The 13,108-nt window shown below is 58.1% G+C and overlaps 5 protein-coding genes across 5 annotated transcripts; 3 read left to right on the plus strand and 2 right to left on the minus strand.

Moving 5' to 3' along the window:
• Window positions 1–1,097: 1,097 nt before the first annotated feature.
• EHS24_000163 (uncharacterized protein) lies at window positions 1,098–3,106 on the plus strand (the record flags this gene model as incomplete). The annotated part of the gene is made up of 5 exons (XM_028616001.1): window positions 1,098–1,214; window positions 1,262–1,537; window positions 1,588–1,727; window positions 1,782–2,719; window positions 2,862–3,106. 5 exons carry the CDS (start codon window positions 1,098–1,100, stop codon window positions 3,104–3,106), a joined length of 1,716 nt encoding a protein of 571 aa, XP_028479858.1.
• A 308-nt stretch (window positions 3,107–3,414) lies between these two features.
• Window positions 3,415–5,536, plus strand: EHS24_000164 (uncharacterized protein; the record flags this gene model as incomplete). Its single annotated transcript, XM_028616002.1, has 5 exons — window positions 3,415–3,552; window positions 3,841–4,024; window positions 4,867–5,108; window positions 5,155–5,285; window positions 5,332–5,536. 5 exons carry the CDS (start codon window positions 3,415–3,417, stop codon window positions 5,534–5,536), a joined length of 900 nt encoding a protein of 299 aa, XP_028479859.1.
• A 1,599-nt stretch (window positions 5,537–7,135) lies between these two features.
• EHS24_000165 (uncharacterized protein) lies at window positions 7,136–7,476 on the plus strand (the record flags this gene model as incomplete). Its single annotated transcript, XM_028616003.1, has 2 exons — window positions 7,136–7,306; window positions 7,357–7,476. The coding sequence occupies 2 exons, from the start codon at window positions 7,136–7,138 to the stop codon at window positions 7,474–7,476; spliced, it is 291 nt and encodes a 96-aa protein (XP_028479860.1).
• A 919-nt stretch (window positions 7,477–8,395) lies between these two features.
• On the minus strand, window positions 8,396–9,328 carry RPL15 (60S ribosomal protein L15; the record flags this gene model as incomplete). The annotated part of the gene is made up of 4 exons (XM_028616004.1): window positions 8,396–8,631; window positions 8,770–8,920; window positions 8,968–9,163; window positions 9,306–9,328. The coding sequence occupies 4 exons, from the start codon at window positions 9,326–9,328 to the stop codon at window positions 8,396–8,398; spliced, it is 606 nt and encodes a 201-aa protein (XP_028479861.1).
• A 1,417-nt stretch (window positions 9,329–10,745) lies between these two features.
• On the minus strand, window positions 10,746–12,817 carry EHS24_000167 (uncharacterized protein; the record flags this gene model as incomplete). Its single annotated transcript, XM_028616005.1, has 4 exons — window positions 10,746–10,922; window positions 10,992–11,300; window positions 11,418–11,717; window positions 11,777–12,817. 4 exons carry the CDS (start codon window positions 12,815–12,817, stop codon window positions 10,746–10,748), a joined length of 1,827 nt encoding a protein of 608 aa, XP_028479862.1.
• Between the last annotated feature and the right edge of the window lie 291 nt (window positions 12,818–13,108).

A 13,108-nucleotide genomic window follows, 5' to 3' on the forward strand; every position in this document is an offset into this window, starting at 1 on the left:
CTGTTCCAACGCCTATCGCTTCTGTGGCCAGCGGAGTATCAACTGCGGTGCCATGTATTCTCTTGACGGCCTCGGATGGATGAAAGCAGCATGGTTGCAACGGCAGGCGGTCGCGAATGGGGTACACGTTTTCGAGGTCGTCGATTCACGCGAGTGTGAGAGGTCCATGGAGTAGTGCCGTGAGTTTGAGCTTCACAATCTGGACCGGTTGGTGCAGATTTCGCCCCATGCGGTGTGCCGAGCTGCAGACCTGTGCATGGGCACAGCGAAACGGCTTGCACACCGGGATGGGCGACGGCTTGCAGATGGAGCCATCACACGTCCGGTTGCGTCCCGGAAGAGCATTCCCTCTGTCCCGAGATACCCATTGCGGATCGCAACGCTGTCTGCAAGGTGTGAGGGTGAGGAGGGAAGGTCAGCTGGCTTCCCCTTATCTGTCCACGACGATGGCACTGGCCTTCCCTTCCATGACCGACGCAAGAGGGAAGGAAGGAAGGTCGATAAGATTGTGGTTATCGACACCGTTTGGGCGCTGGCCAGACACACACAGTCTGGGATTGGCGTGGTGCATGTAAGCCACTGCTCGTCCCATCGCATGACATCCATCTTTCAACTATCGATTAATGCATGCCCGGCCACAACATGCTTTCTACATCCCGTTGTGGGACACTTGGGGAGCCTATGGCACCGAAAACGTCCTACGGCGTGCCACCGGGGCCACGCGGAAGCCATAATGCGTTCTCGGCTGGTCGGAGAAACACATATGGCTGGCAACCGTCCAACCTCAGGATAGTATAGTTGGTTATGGGTGGCAACACTCACAGACTGACGGAGCTGACGAAGAACGCGTACCTGGATGCAAACATGCTCTTGTGTTCTAACACCTCTCTTCCTAAACATCCATCCGCATCCACCACAACACTGCTCTCACCACGGTTATCACTACTGCTATCACCACTACCAGCTCCCTTCCACAACGCTCTACGACACCACTCTCGTTCTACCGATTGTTAAACGCCCGTCTCTCCATACTCGACCTCGTCCGCACGCTCCTGTCTCGCTCCTCGGCAGTGTAGCAGCAAGTCTCTCGTGCCATCATGGTCAGAGCCAAGAAGAAGAAGGCGTTCTCGAACACGCTCAAACGATGGCACATCTGGGTGCAGTGGGAGGGAAGGAGTGAGGAGGCATACAAGGCCGACGTTGACTTCTGCCTGGTGAGCAGCCATTACCGATGGTTTCCGCATGCTGACACGCCTCACAGCGTCACTCGGCGACCGTGGTGGACGAAGTGAGCTTGAGCAATGTCGTCGTTGTTGAGCTGGCTGTACCTCATGTGCACCCCTATGTTCATGTGTGCGTGACTCGACACGGCTTTGGCCTCGACGGCCTTGTCTTCAAGTTCGCGGACCTTGAGGAGTCGCCTGCTGCCGACCAGGGTGGGACAAACTTCCCCGGCGAAGACGGCACCGCTGCCGATGTCGGCGAGAAGACCGACGATGTCGAGGAAGGAGGAGAGGAAGACGTGGATGCGGACCTCGTGAGTTGCTTACGATACAGACCTGAGGAGAATGGCTCGTTGACGTACAGGAGTTCCTGTCGCCGCCGTCGTCGCCGATGGAGCGCCCCCGTCAGGTGCTTGTGGATGCCGCCTGTCTGCGTGACTTCGTCGCTCGGACGATCCGGATGGACGGTGTGCAGCCGTACGTCTTGGACAGCACCGACATCGTGTAAGTTGAGCCTGAACGTATCGTATGTCAGTAGCTAGCAGCTCATCGGTACAGCCGTGCCCGCACCCCAACCGTCTGGCTGCAGGACGACTCAACCTCCGACAACAGCCACCCCTCCATCGTCGAGTGGATTGCCCGCGTCGGCGACTCACAAACGTCAACAACTGAGTCCGGTCCGATCACACCACCACTTGTCGAGGAGCTCTCGGTCGGTGGCATCCCGCACGCTGTCCAGGGTGTTGATGCTGCGACATTCACCACTCCGGTTCAGCCAGCGGCCGGTGATACGCCCGCGCCTGCAACGGCTGAGACGACATCGTCGGCAAGCTCGGCCTCTGTCACTTTCGAGTCCATGCTCCAGGAGGAGCTCGACAACGAGCATGATGTGTTTGGTCCCAACACCATGGCTCCCAAACGGGCTCTCTCCAGCTCCAGTGGCTCAAGCATCGCGACGGATTCACGCCGTCCACAGAAACGACCCAGGATGTGCTGGCGCAAACGTCGTGCCCCTCAGAAGGAGGATGTGGGAGGTAGGGAGGGCGAGGAAGGGGAGGACACAACTACCGCAGGCGGTACGGCCGCAGTCTTAGTTGTTGGCCAGAGCGACGAGGAGGAGGACGAGTTTGCCGACAACGAGGAGGAGGAGTTTGCCGACAACGACGACGAGGAGTTTGCCAGCGACGACGACGAGGAGTTTGCCAGCGACGACGACGAGGAGTTTGCCAGCGACGACGACGAGGAGTTTGCCGGCGACGACGACGAGGAGTTTGCCAGCGACGACGACGAGGAGTTTGCCAGCGACGACGACGAGGAGTTTGCCGGCGACGACGACGAGGAGTTTGCCAGCGACGACGACGAGGAGTTTGCCAGCGACGACGACGAGGAGTTTGCCGGCGACGACGACGAGGAGTTTGCCAGCGACGACGACGAGGAGTTTGCCAGCGACGACGACGACGAGGAGGAGTCTGCGGACGAGGAGGAGCTCATGCTGCGTAAGGGCCTGCGTTAGAGTAGATGGGCACCTGGATGTACGACTCTGAGCATTTGTTTTTACAATACGCACAACAGATGCGAGGTGCTAGCAAGGTGATACTCCAAACACAACACGCGTACAATTTGGCTAGTACCTAACAGTCAGTGGTATCACCTTAAATGGGACGATTTATCTTTCTACCAAGAGGTCATCCGGTCCTTTAATGCAGCGGGTAGCGGCTCACGGAAACGTTAGAGCAACTCTTGACATCACCAAGCGTTGGTTTCTGCACCGAGCGGGTTCGGTTCGCCAGAGTGCCAAGCAGACTCCTGAAGCTTTTTGCGCGCTCGGAGAGGGTCCGGCTACGGACGGCGGTATAGACGGCTGGGACGGCTACCAACGGTGACATGCCACGCTAAGAGGGCCGTCAATAAACCGTCTTTTACCGGTCAAGCACCCCACCGCGCTCCAAACGCGTTCTGCTCAAGCACCAGTGGACATTTTCGGATTCTTAAAAGTTGTGCTAGGGCTCGTGGACGTCGTATGTGCTCGTTGCCGTCAGTGCGTGCACTGAAATGGTCAGAAATGAGTGAACAAGTGCAGGCGCCACATTGAACGCCGACGTATTTTATGTTACGTAATATTTACACTCAGTCACGTGTTCTGATCAGGTGGGATCCAATGTGTGGCCATCTCGGCGCATTTCCTTGCCGCATGGCTATGTGTGGTGCCGGTCTTGACGGCGTCGTGTGCATGTTCGCCGAGCTCCACGACCCCGACGAGAGTACTGGATCCGCGACCGCTTCTGCGGACGACGGTGACGAGGAAGAGGAGCAAGACCTAGTGTACTCCGTATATAATCTGCGACAGACAGCTGCTAACGCTCAGGAATTCGTGTCACCTTCGCCTATCAGGCCCCACCGTACCATCGTCACAGATGCGTTGTGACTTCGCGACTGTGTGTCGCAGACGATTCACACCGATGGAGAACTGGGGTACCCTCTCACAGTAGCTCGTCACTCCAGCCGCACGCCTGGCGAACCAGCCGTTGCTCCATATGCCAGCACAGTGACGGGTCAATGGGGTACACTGTGGAATAGATCAGACGCATGTTGCCGCCACTGACAACCGATTCCTCAGCCTTCCGACCCCTCGATGGTGGCCGCCGACCAGTTCCCCGCTACAGCTCACGCCTCGGCATTCATTACTCCGGAGCGCCCTGCATCGAGGCACCACGACACGCCTGCCACGGCGGAGACAGACTCGACGGGCTCCGCAGACACGACATTCTTCGCCCTTCTAGACTGGGCGATGGGTGCCGCAAGTGAGAGCGACGAGACCACCTCGACGTCCTCCGCCCCGCTGGACTTGGTGACGGGTTCCTCGAGCGAGAGCCACGACGCCTTTGGGCAGATCACGCCCCCCGTTCGCAACAAGAGCGCCGATAAACCAAAAACTCGATTATGGCGTTTATAACCGCACAATTTCACTAAACACCTAAGGAGGTACTAGTCGCTTAGAGCGACGGTACGGCATCGCGTTAATCGCTAGATGTGCTTCTTTGAAAAGTTGAGGCCCGGGCACCGAGCAGGTTCGGTTCGCCGCGCACAGCAGAGGCTGAAACTTTTTGCGCTTGGCAGACATCCGGCCATTGACTAGTACGCCTACCAACGGCCGCCTGCCACGCTAAGAGGACCGTGATGGAACCACCTTTTACCGGCCAACCATCCAACCTCAATCCAAACCCGTTCCGCGCAAGCACCATTGGAAGTTTGAAGTTGCTTTTAAGTCGTTCTGGAGCTCGTCGACGTTGCATGGCCACGGTACTGGGTGCATGTGCACTAAAATGGTCATAAATGGCGTGGCGGAGAGATGCAGTTGAGGCTTGGAAGCGTGATGTGGCCTTCTGCTGCCAGGTGAGTAGCCGTCAACCAACGTTCCCCGCATACTGAGACGTTCCATAGCGACACGCAGCGATTGTCGTCAGCTTGGAAAGCTGGGCATGCGACCTCATCTTTGTTGTAGGTGGCGGCGGCGGCGGGTATTTAAGTCGCGGCCGTGCCGTACCCTTTCTATGCATCGCACTATCCCTCACTACAACAATCTTGACGGAATTACCAGCACAGCACTATCACCCGTACGCTCACTTCTGCTCAACTCGGTCAGGTGCCGGTCTCGACGGACTGGTGTACAGGTTCGCGCCGCTCGACGACCTCGATGCACCATCGCCCTCTGCCTACGAGTACGACGAGTATGACGAGTACGACCAGTGTGACGACTACGACCAGTGTGACGACTACGCCCAGGCCGATCAGCACGACCAGAACGACCAGAACGATCAGTGCGGATTTGAGAGAGCCTATACGGACTGTGACGACGAGGTGCAGGAGGAGGAAGAGCGGGACCTGGTAAGTTTGCTTGCCACGTAATCTGCGGAGAGCAGCTAACGCGCAGGAATTTATCTCACCCCCTCGCACGCCCGGCCACACGATTGTCATCGATTGGTCGTGTCTTCGCGACTGGGTGGCCCGCACGATCCAGAACGGAGGCGAGCCCCTGTACCCTCTCCAGGACATTGCCATTCGGTAAGTTGGACTTTTGAACGTATGTCACAGTAGCTCATCACTCCAGTCGTACGCGTGTCGATCCCGCAGCCGCGGTGCGCTCAGATGTGCCAGAAGAAGCCGACTCGCCGTCCCAGCCTAGCCCCACGGATGCGGGCGCCGAAATTGGCTCGGCGTTCACGACGCCAGCACGCCTCGGAGAAGGGGACCAGGGCACGCCGGCCATGACGAACACGGCATCCTCGTCAAGCTCGGCCTCAGACGCTTTTTGAGTCCATGCTCCAAGAGGAGCTGGACAAAGCGCAGGCGAGCCGCGAAGATGTTTTCAGCCCCATCGTGAAGGTGCCCAAGCGGGCTCGCTCAAGTGACGGTGATTCGTCCAACGTCACCTCGAGTTCCAGAGAAACGCCTTAATACCGGCATCAGCACTACCGGCGACGGCACCACCAATGGCGATGAGGGCAAGGAGGACGCGCCCACCAGCAAGGAAGAGTCCGACAGCGAGGAAGAGTCTGCCGACGAGGAGGAGATGGTACTCAGTGAGAGCCTGCGTTGACGTAGAGGTTATGAACACTGTGTGTGACTGTATTAGCTATTGCAATATGTACAAAGAGGGACACATATGTTAGCAGTGACCCAAGTGCTTGGTATATGGATACATGCCAAGATACATACAAGACTACTATATCTACAGGGGGCCTGGCAAATATAACCGCTGCGCCCCTTGCGCTGCTGTAGATGCATGCTCGCGCAGTGGGTACCTGACGGCCAATGGCGCCCACATCCCAGAATTTTGTTAAGCATGCAGTCTTTAAGAGGAGCTGCGGTTCCTGCTGGGTTCTGCCTAGCTAGAGCCGTTCTTACAGATGGTCCTGCTTGACTATCTTTTATGATAACTAGTGCTGTGCCCGTGCCCGAATGGGCCTGCACTTACTGTATTAGACAAATGGATACTATGTCAGTGGGAGCCGTCACCTTAAAGTTACCGATTTCATGTACCTTCCTAAGGAGGTCACTTAGTCGCTTCGTGCGACGGTTACAGCTCGCGGAAACGTTTGAGCGCTCCTTTTCTCGTGGTGGCTTCGGAACCTAGCGGTTCGGTTCGAGACCATGACACATTTTCTTCAGTTTAACCTGTTTCTGCTCCAGCAGCCCCCATTGGACGTTTTTGTAAAGTCGTGCTGAGACTCGCGTATGTATGTTGCATGTCCTTGGTACAGACAGTATGTGAACTGAATGGGCAGAAAGAGTTATCTGGCCCCATTGCACGGTGTCGTAGATTGGGTAACAGCTTCACTTCAAGTGACGTGTTGTGATCTACCATCGGTGCATGCGGAACTCTACCAAGGCGACATTGACCTTGCTCGCATATCAGGGCACCGCGGCCTAGTGAAGCTGAGGTTTGTGGATGCTCAAGGTTGGAGAAACTAGGGCCGGAGGAGCGAGACGTTAGAACACGTCCTCCAACGCATCCACGTTGACTGACTCGACTTCGACTTTGAGCTGAACCTCGTCCTGAACAGCACACCTCATCCTCAAAGAGCAACTCCAGTCTCCCAGTACCTTATGTCGTCTTCAACAGACTCGAGTCGCCGTCGACAGTGTCTGTGCGGCGAGAGCGCCCGCCGCGGCTTGTCTTCCCTGCGTTCTTTCTAGTCCGGCTGCACTGTACTTTGAGGAAGGGTCGTCGGCAGGCTCAAAAGGGGGCAGTTGAAGTGATGAGCTGCCGATTTATTACGGTCAAGTATAACGTATTAGATCGATGTTGCCGCGAGTGGACTGCTGGAGCGACGACGTATGCATACTGACGAACATCATAGCGTCGCAAGGCCATCCTCGTCCCACTCCCCACTTTGGACTGTGACCTCATCATGGTCGAACTGCCCCTAGTTCCGCACCAGGCCCCTTACGTGCACCACTGCACCACCCTCGATGGAGAGGGTCTGGATGGGCTGGTGGCAAGTTTTGCGAAGCTGGCAGTCGACGACTCGCCTCCTCCCTCTGAGGGCGACGACAACGCAGAGGAAGAAGAGCACGACCTTGTGAGTCGCGTACGCTATCCACACGAGAAGGCCAGCCCGTTGACGTGCAGGGGCTCTGGTGGTCGCCACCGTCGTCCCCTCAGCAGCCCAAGCGTCCGATCGTCACCGATTCGTTCTGTCTGAGGGCATGGGTGTCCGCTTATATACAAGACAAGGGGGAGCCGAGGTAGACCTTCAACAGCATGTCAGGGGCTTATCACACAGCCGCGCCGCCGACGCTACCGCCACCTTCACTCCTGACGCGGAGGTCAGCGACAAGGACGTCGACATGCCCTTCGAGTGGATTGGCTCTGGCCCCGGACCTTCTCTCCCGTCTGCGCCCCGGACAGCGACGACAGCGGCCACCGACCCGCTTTCATGGATAGTCGTCGAATCAATGGCAGGTGCTCAGTTCTTCGCCTGCGTGCAGTTGATTTTTTCGGCGATTTTCGTGATATCTGAAGCCTTTTGTTGCCGACGACCGCTCACTGTCTGAACGTGCTGCACACATGTACATCTGTTCAGTCCTGCTGCAGCAGTGTGAATGAGACGCACACATCCATCAAAGAGGTCTCGATAATGTTGGTTGGATCCCCGTTGTCTGTAGGCAGACACAGGTCAAACGGTGGGTAGCATGCACGATGTGGGCAATCGTAACCGCCAGCCGGTGGTCGCGAAATCCCGCGCCGTACGCAGTGCTAATGACCGTAGACTATGCAACGGTGCGACGTCTCAACCATCGAAATGTGGAAAGTGTGCCGATGCGCGTAAGACTGTTAGTATGCAAACAGGAAATGGCCCATGCTAGTCATTGCCAGTGAGGCATGGTGATTTGTGGCATGGCCACACGCCGATCGTCACGTGCCTCCACATTCGCCTGCGCTCCCCTCCTGCTCGCGAGTGACTCGCCGCCCAACAGTCCCTCAATGCGCAATGCACCGCTCCAGACAGTCGAGAATGTAAACATTTGCATTCCCATCGTGGCCCATGACACAATGCATGCAGCCATACAACCCTCCTCGTAAGACGAGCACAGAAATCTCTCGGATCCAACCTTCGACCACGGGCGCCTTGGGCGAGACGACCAAGAGAAGACTACTTGCCCACCGTTTAACGGTAGCGGCGGAGCGAGAGGGTGTTGTGCTTGCGCCAGGTGGCACGAGCGGGGGTGTGGTTGTGCTTGGAGCCCTTGCCGAGACCACGGTTCTTCTTGCCCTCGGCGGTAAGGCCGCGCGACTCGCGGTGCTTGTGGACGGGGTTGCAGATCCAGTTGATGCGAGCGTCGCGACGGATAGCCTTGTGCGAGGGGTCGACAAGGATCACTTCGTAATACTTATAGACTCCATCTAATAGAGCATTAGCAAGCTGCAGGCAAAGGACAAGAGACAACGGAAGAAGGAGTAGAAAGGTGGAATGAAAAGTGGAAGTGTGGTGAGACGAAAAAAAAAATCCCGCGATCTGCCTCCGCTGATAACACAACTTACCGGTGTCAAGGGCGTACGAGTTGAGGACGCGGAGGTTACCGCAGCGGCGGCCAACACGCTCCTCAGCGGTGGACTTAAGGCCACGCTGGTACTTGAGGTGGTTGACACCCTGGCGGACGGGCTTACCGTAGGTAGCACCCTTGGGCACAGGCTGATTTGTCAGTGGGACAATTCCCTTGAACCAATGTCTCGACGTACCCTCTTGCGGTTACCACGGCGAACGCGAACGCGGTAGATCACGTAGCCCTGCTTGGCCTTGTATCCGAGGCGGCGAGCCTTGTCGGGGCGAGTGGGGCGGGTGGTGCGGTGGATGACCGCGAGCTGGCGGTACTCCCAGCAGCGGACGCGCGAGACGAACTGGAGGACGTCCGACTGCTTCTTGGTGTAGAGCTCGCTGAGGAACAAGGTCAGTAACATACTCTAGGACAAGAGGAACGCTTCGGTCGAGTACCGTTGGTTGAACAAGGCAATCGATTCACGACGCCCGCACAACCCTCGGTTTGACGAGAAGCACTCCCCGCTGGGAAGAGACGAACCTCAAATACTTGTAGGCACCCATGGCTGGTTTCTGTTAGCACAATGTATAGGCAAGAAAGGGAGCAAGAACGCGCGCGGCACAGATGCTGAAACGATGTCGGAGCGATGGACGATCGCGGAGGCAAATTTGTGTCAAGCCAGGCCGCGGGCGTGTGCCGATCCTGAAAGGCCAAAATTGTCGGGAAATCACACAAAACATAGACGGGTCGGTAGGGGGCAGTGGCGTGGTGGTGTGCAATAGCGTGGACTGCACAAGACGGTAGGTGGTGTTGGGGAGGGATGCCGAGTTGGATGGCTGTTGGAAGGGTTGGGGGCCTGGACTTTCACAAGCCCAAACCTCCCTCCCCCGTGACGCCTGTCGTCTTGCGAACAACCTGGCCACCTGGCTGTCCAGCACAACTCTGAACAGCCAAGAAGCAAGGAGCCCGTAGCCATCCTGGCGTAGGACATCAAAAGTGGCAGGCACAAGTCGGAGCAGGGGTCCCGGCGACGCAAGTTTGCGAAGCTTCACTGGATCTGCCGCACACGACACTGACGCAGCCGTGTGCACTCCAGTGGCGAGTCTCTACTCGCTCATTGAGCAAGGCGACAGAGTCCTCTCCGCTGGTCGTATTTATCGCTGTGCCACGTCCGGTACCAGTCCCTCGCAGACGTCGATCTGTCTGCTCCAGCACTGATGTGCCCGATTCGAGGCCACACGAGTCGTTTCCTGGCGTTTCTTGTCGGTCGAACGTGTCCAGTCGGTGCTCGCCATGTCGAGCATTGTGCCGCGCGCGTTTGCTGGGGGACGGGAGGCTCACCTGCTAGCTTTTTTGATGGTTGGAGAACAACGACTGAGGGCGAGAAGACCCAAGAGAGCGGCCAGCAGCGGGCGCGCACACCGCAGGGAGTGTCCCAGTGCCAGCCCAGGCAGGGCCAGGCGGAAATAATTGTCGGCGTTTGGCACGGGGGCGCATGCGTGGCGAAAATAAAACGCATCTGTCGGCGAAAAGGACAGTTAGTTACGTAAGCGGGTAAACTTTATGAGATCAGCCGGGGCACTCTGTGGCACACGAGACCCTGTCGTCGTTCGTCATTCCCAAACACGAAACGACCAACTTGATGCACCCTGCACGCCCCTGGCAGCTGACACCCTGTGGCCTGTGGCCCCTCTCGTTCTATAGCCACAGATCCACAGATCCACAGATGCATTCCGTCCTCTGTCTCGCCGTCCGAAAGAAAGGTTCGAGGTTTGGCTGCCAGACAATGCCCAATGCCAGCTCATAAGGGGTTCACCGCGCCGTCCGGCCGTCCGGACTGGCCTCCGCGGCGCTACTAACTGTTCTGATCATGAAGCTGACAGTCCATTGCTGACCAGGAGGCCTGACGCAGCCATCGTGCAAGTCACATTTGCATGGCACAACACTCGCCGACGAAACGACTCTTAATCACACCGCTGTCTACTTCACTTGCATCTTGAGCTCCTTGATCTGGTTCTCCAATTCGGCAACGCGCTCCTGGAGGCCAATCTCGTTCTTGATCTTGTTGACAAGAGCATCGTCGAGCAAGGTGATGCGCTCGCTCTTCTCGGCAGCAAGGTTCATGTGGCGCTGGTACAACTCGAGAATGTTGGCAAGCTGGTTGGGCGTGAGGGGGCACCTGCCAGGTCAGTAAGCACTCTCTTGGAGGGTAAACCACTCACCCACGACCTGGGCAATGAGGACGGCCTTTGTGGCTTGGTGGTTGTGCTTCATGAGCCACACAATCTGCTGGCAGAGCGGGGGGTAGACATGGGCGAACTCGTGGAGGGGGGTGATGGGCTCGGCCGAAGACCACAATAGGGGCCGGCGGGGGGTTGGAGGACCCGGGACGCCGGGAGAGAAGTCGGAGTCACTGGTGTCGTCGTCACTGGTGCCGTCGTCACTGTCGCTGTCGTCTTCGATGACTTGGTGGACGGGAACATCAGGTGATGTGGAGCTCGAAATGCGTTGTTGTTCGCGATGCTCCAACTCAACCTAGCGGAAGGTGTCGTATGTCCTCTCACGGGGACCACGGTCCTGTTGTCGAGCAGTGTCGAGCGAAGCAAGGCGGGACGAGTACGCGGAGTCGGAGACCACAAAAGAGGCAAGCACCTGATCAAGCATGCGCTCGCCTTGCGACGCCATGTACGCGTCGCGAGCGGCTGCTGCTTCTGCTTCAAGACGGTCGTGCACGACCTTGGCTGCCTTGAGGTCGGCGTACTGCTGCTCGGCTGTTCGGTGACCTTGCTGACGGAGCCGAGTGCGGAGCTCGTGGGCCTCGTCCTCGCGCTGCCTCTTCTGGCGCCTCTCCTTGAGGTCGAAGTGCTCCACCTCGAGTCGGCGGTGCTCCTGGTCCTCGTCGAGAGCCTTCTGGTAGCTGGCCATGTGCTCATTGATCGCAAGGGCAGTCTTCTTGGCCGACCACTCTGGGTGTGACCGGCGCCGGAAGAGCTGTTGCGAAGAATGCGCACGGCAGGCCTCGACGCGACCCAGGTGTCGAAGACCGGCGGCAAGGCAATGTCAGCGTCACCGATCAGACGCCCCGCAGACAGCATAAACATGTCGACCTGATCTGGCATGTAGTCGGTTTGACGATGCCAGATTTCGTTGAGGGTCGACTTGTTGATGCGGGGTACGGGACCTCTGCCTTGTTCAAAGGCGGTGACGCTGTTCATGGCGTACTCGGCCTGGGCCTCTGACGACATTGCGTATGTCGCCGGAAGCGTGGCGCCGACGAGGTGGCCGTTGCCCTGGAGACGCTCGAGACGGTCCAGGACGAGAGGTGGACGGTCACGTGGAACCGTTCCAAGCCGGCGAGCCGCATGCCGCGGACGGAGAGGTTGGCGAGCGAGCCCTCGATGCGCATGGTGCAGCGGGCGGGCTCGAACTGGACGAGCGTGTGAGGGGTGCGGGTGTTGAAACCCGAGTGGAAGTGGGTGCCGTGGGTGGTGTGTGTCATGAGTCCTGGGCTGAGCCTGGGGACGTACAGGTCGAAGGGAAGTCCGCTCTAGATACAGCGCCTGCCAAAGCGCACCCAGTACAGGCACCAGTGGAAGAGTGAGGACCGAGAGTCCATCATCCTCAGACGGCATCTTGCCCTTCCATCCACTTCCACAGTCGTGGACACCTCGATAGAGCGATGCTGGCGTCGCAGAGGGACTCGGGAACCCCAAACCGTCGTTGCACTTGGGGATGGTGCAGTCGTACTCGACCTCCAGCTCGGCGATGAGCGAGTCGAATCCCTCAAAGTGCTCGGCAGCGAGGTGCGCGATCCACAAGACCTGCGGGTAGCGAGCGAGCGCGCGACCACCTCGCACTTTGTAGCGGTCCAGGATGGCCGCGATGACGGGTCGGTCGCGCGGGGGTTGCTGCGCGGCCGTTGGCCACTCGGCCATGGTCTGGGTCGCGTCCTCGCCGTACGCTTCCAGGAGCTGCTTGGCGAGGGCGAGGTCGTGGTCGTTTGCCCTGCTGGGGTCTGCACAAACGTCAGTGAGGCGTTGCACAGCACCCATCAGGCGAGCCAGCTCGTCGAGGTGGTGCGTTTCTGCGCCGGCACATCGGAGAGCGTGCGCGACGAGGCTCCACTCAAAGAAGAGAAGCCCGGCATCCTGTCGCACTGGGCCACTGTTTAGCTGCTTCGGCTTGACAGACGCCACTATCAGCCATTCCGCCAACAGCAGTACGAATGATAGTCGTTGCTTGCTCAGCTCAAGCCGATTATTGTCAATGTGTCTTGTGGGATTGTTCGTCTAGGACGAGTAGAGGAGGCAACAAATCTGTAGCACGGTGACACTGGAGCACTG

The sequence above is a fragment of the Apiotrichum porosum genome, assembly GCF_003942205.1.
Source record: "Apiotrichum porosum strain DSM 27194 chromosome Unknown scaffold_1, whole genome shotgun sequence".
Classification (NCBI taxonomy): domain Eukaryota; kingdom Fungi; phylum Basidiomycota; class Tremellomycetes; order Trichosporonales; family Trichosporonaceae; genus Apiotrichum; species Apiotrichum porosum.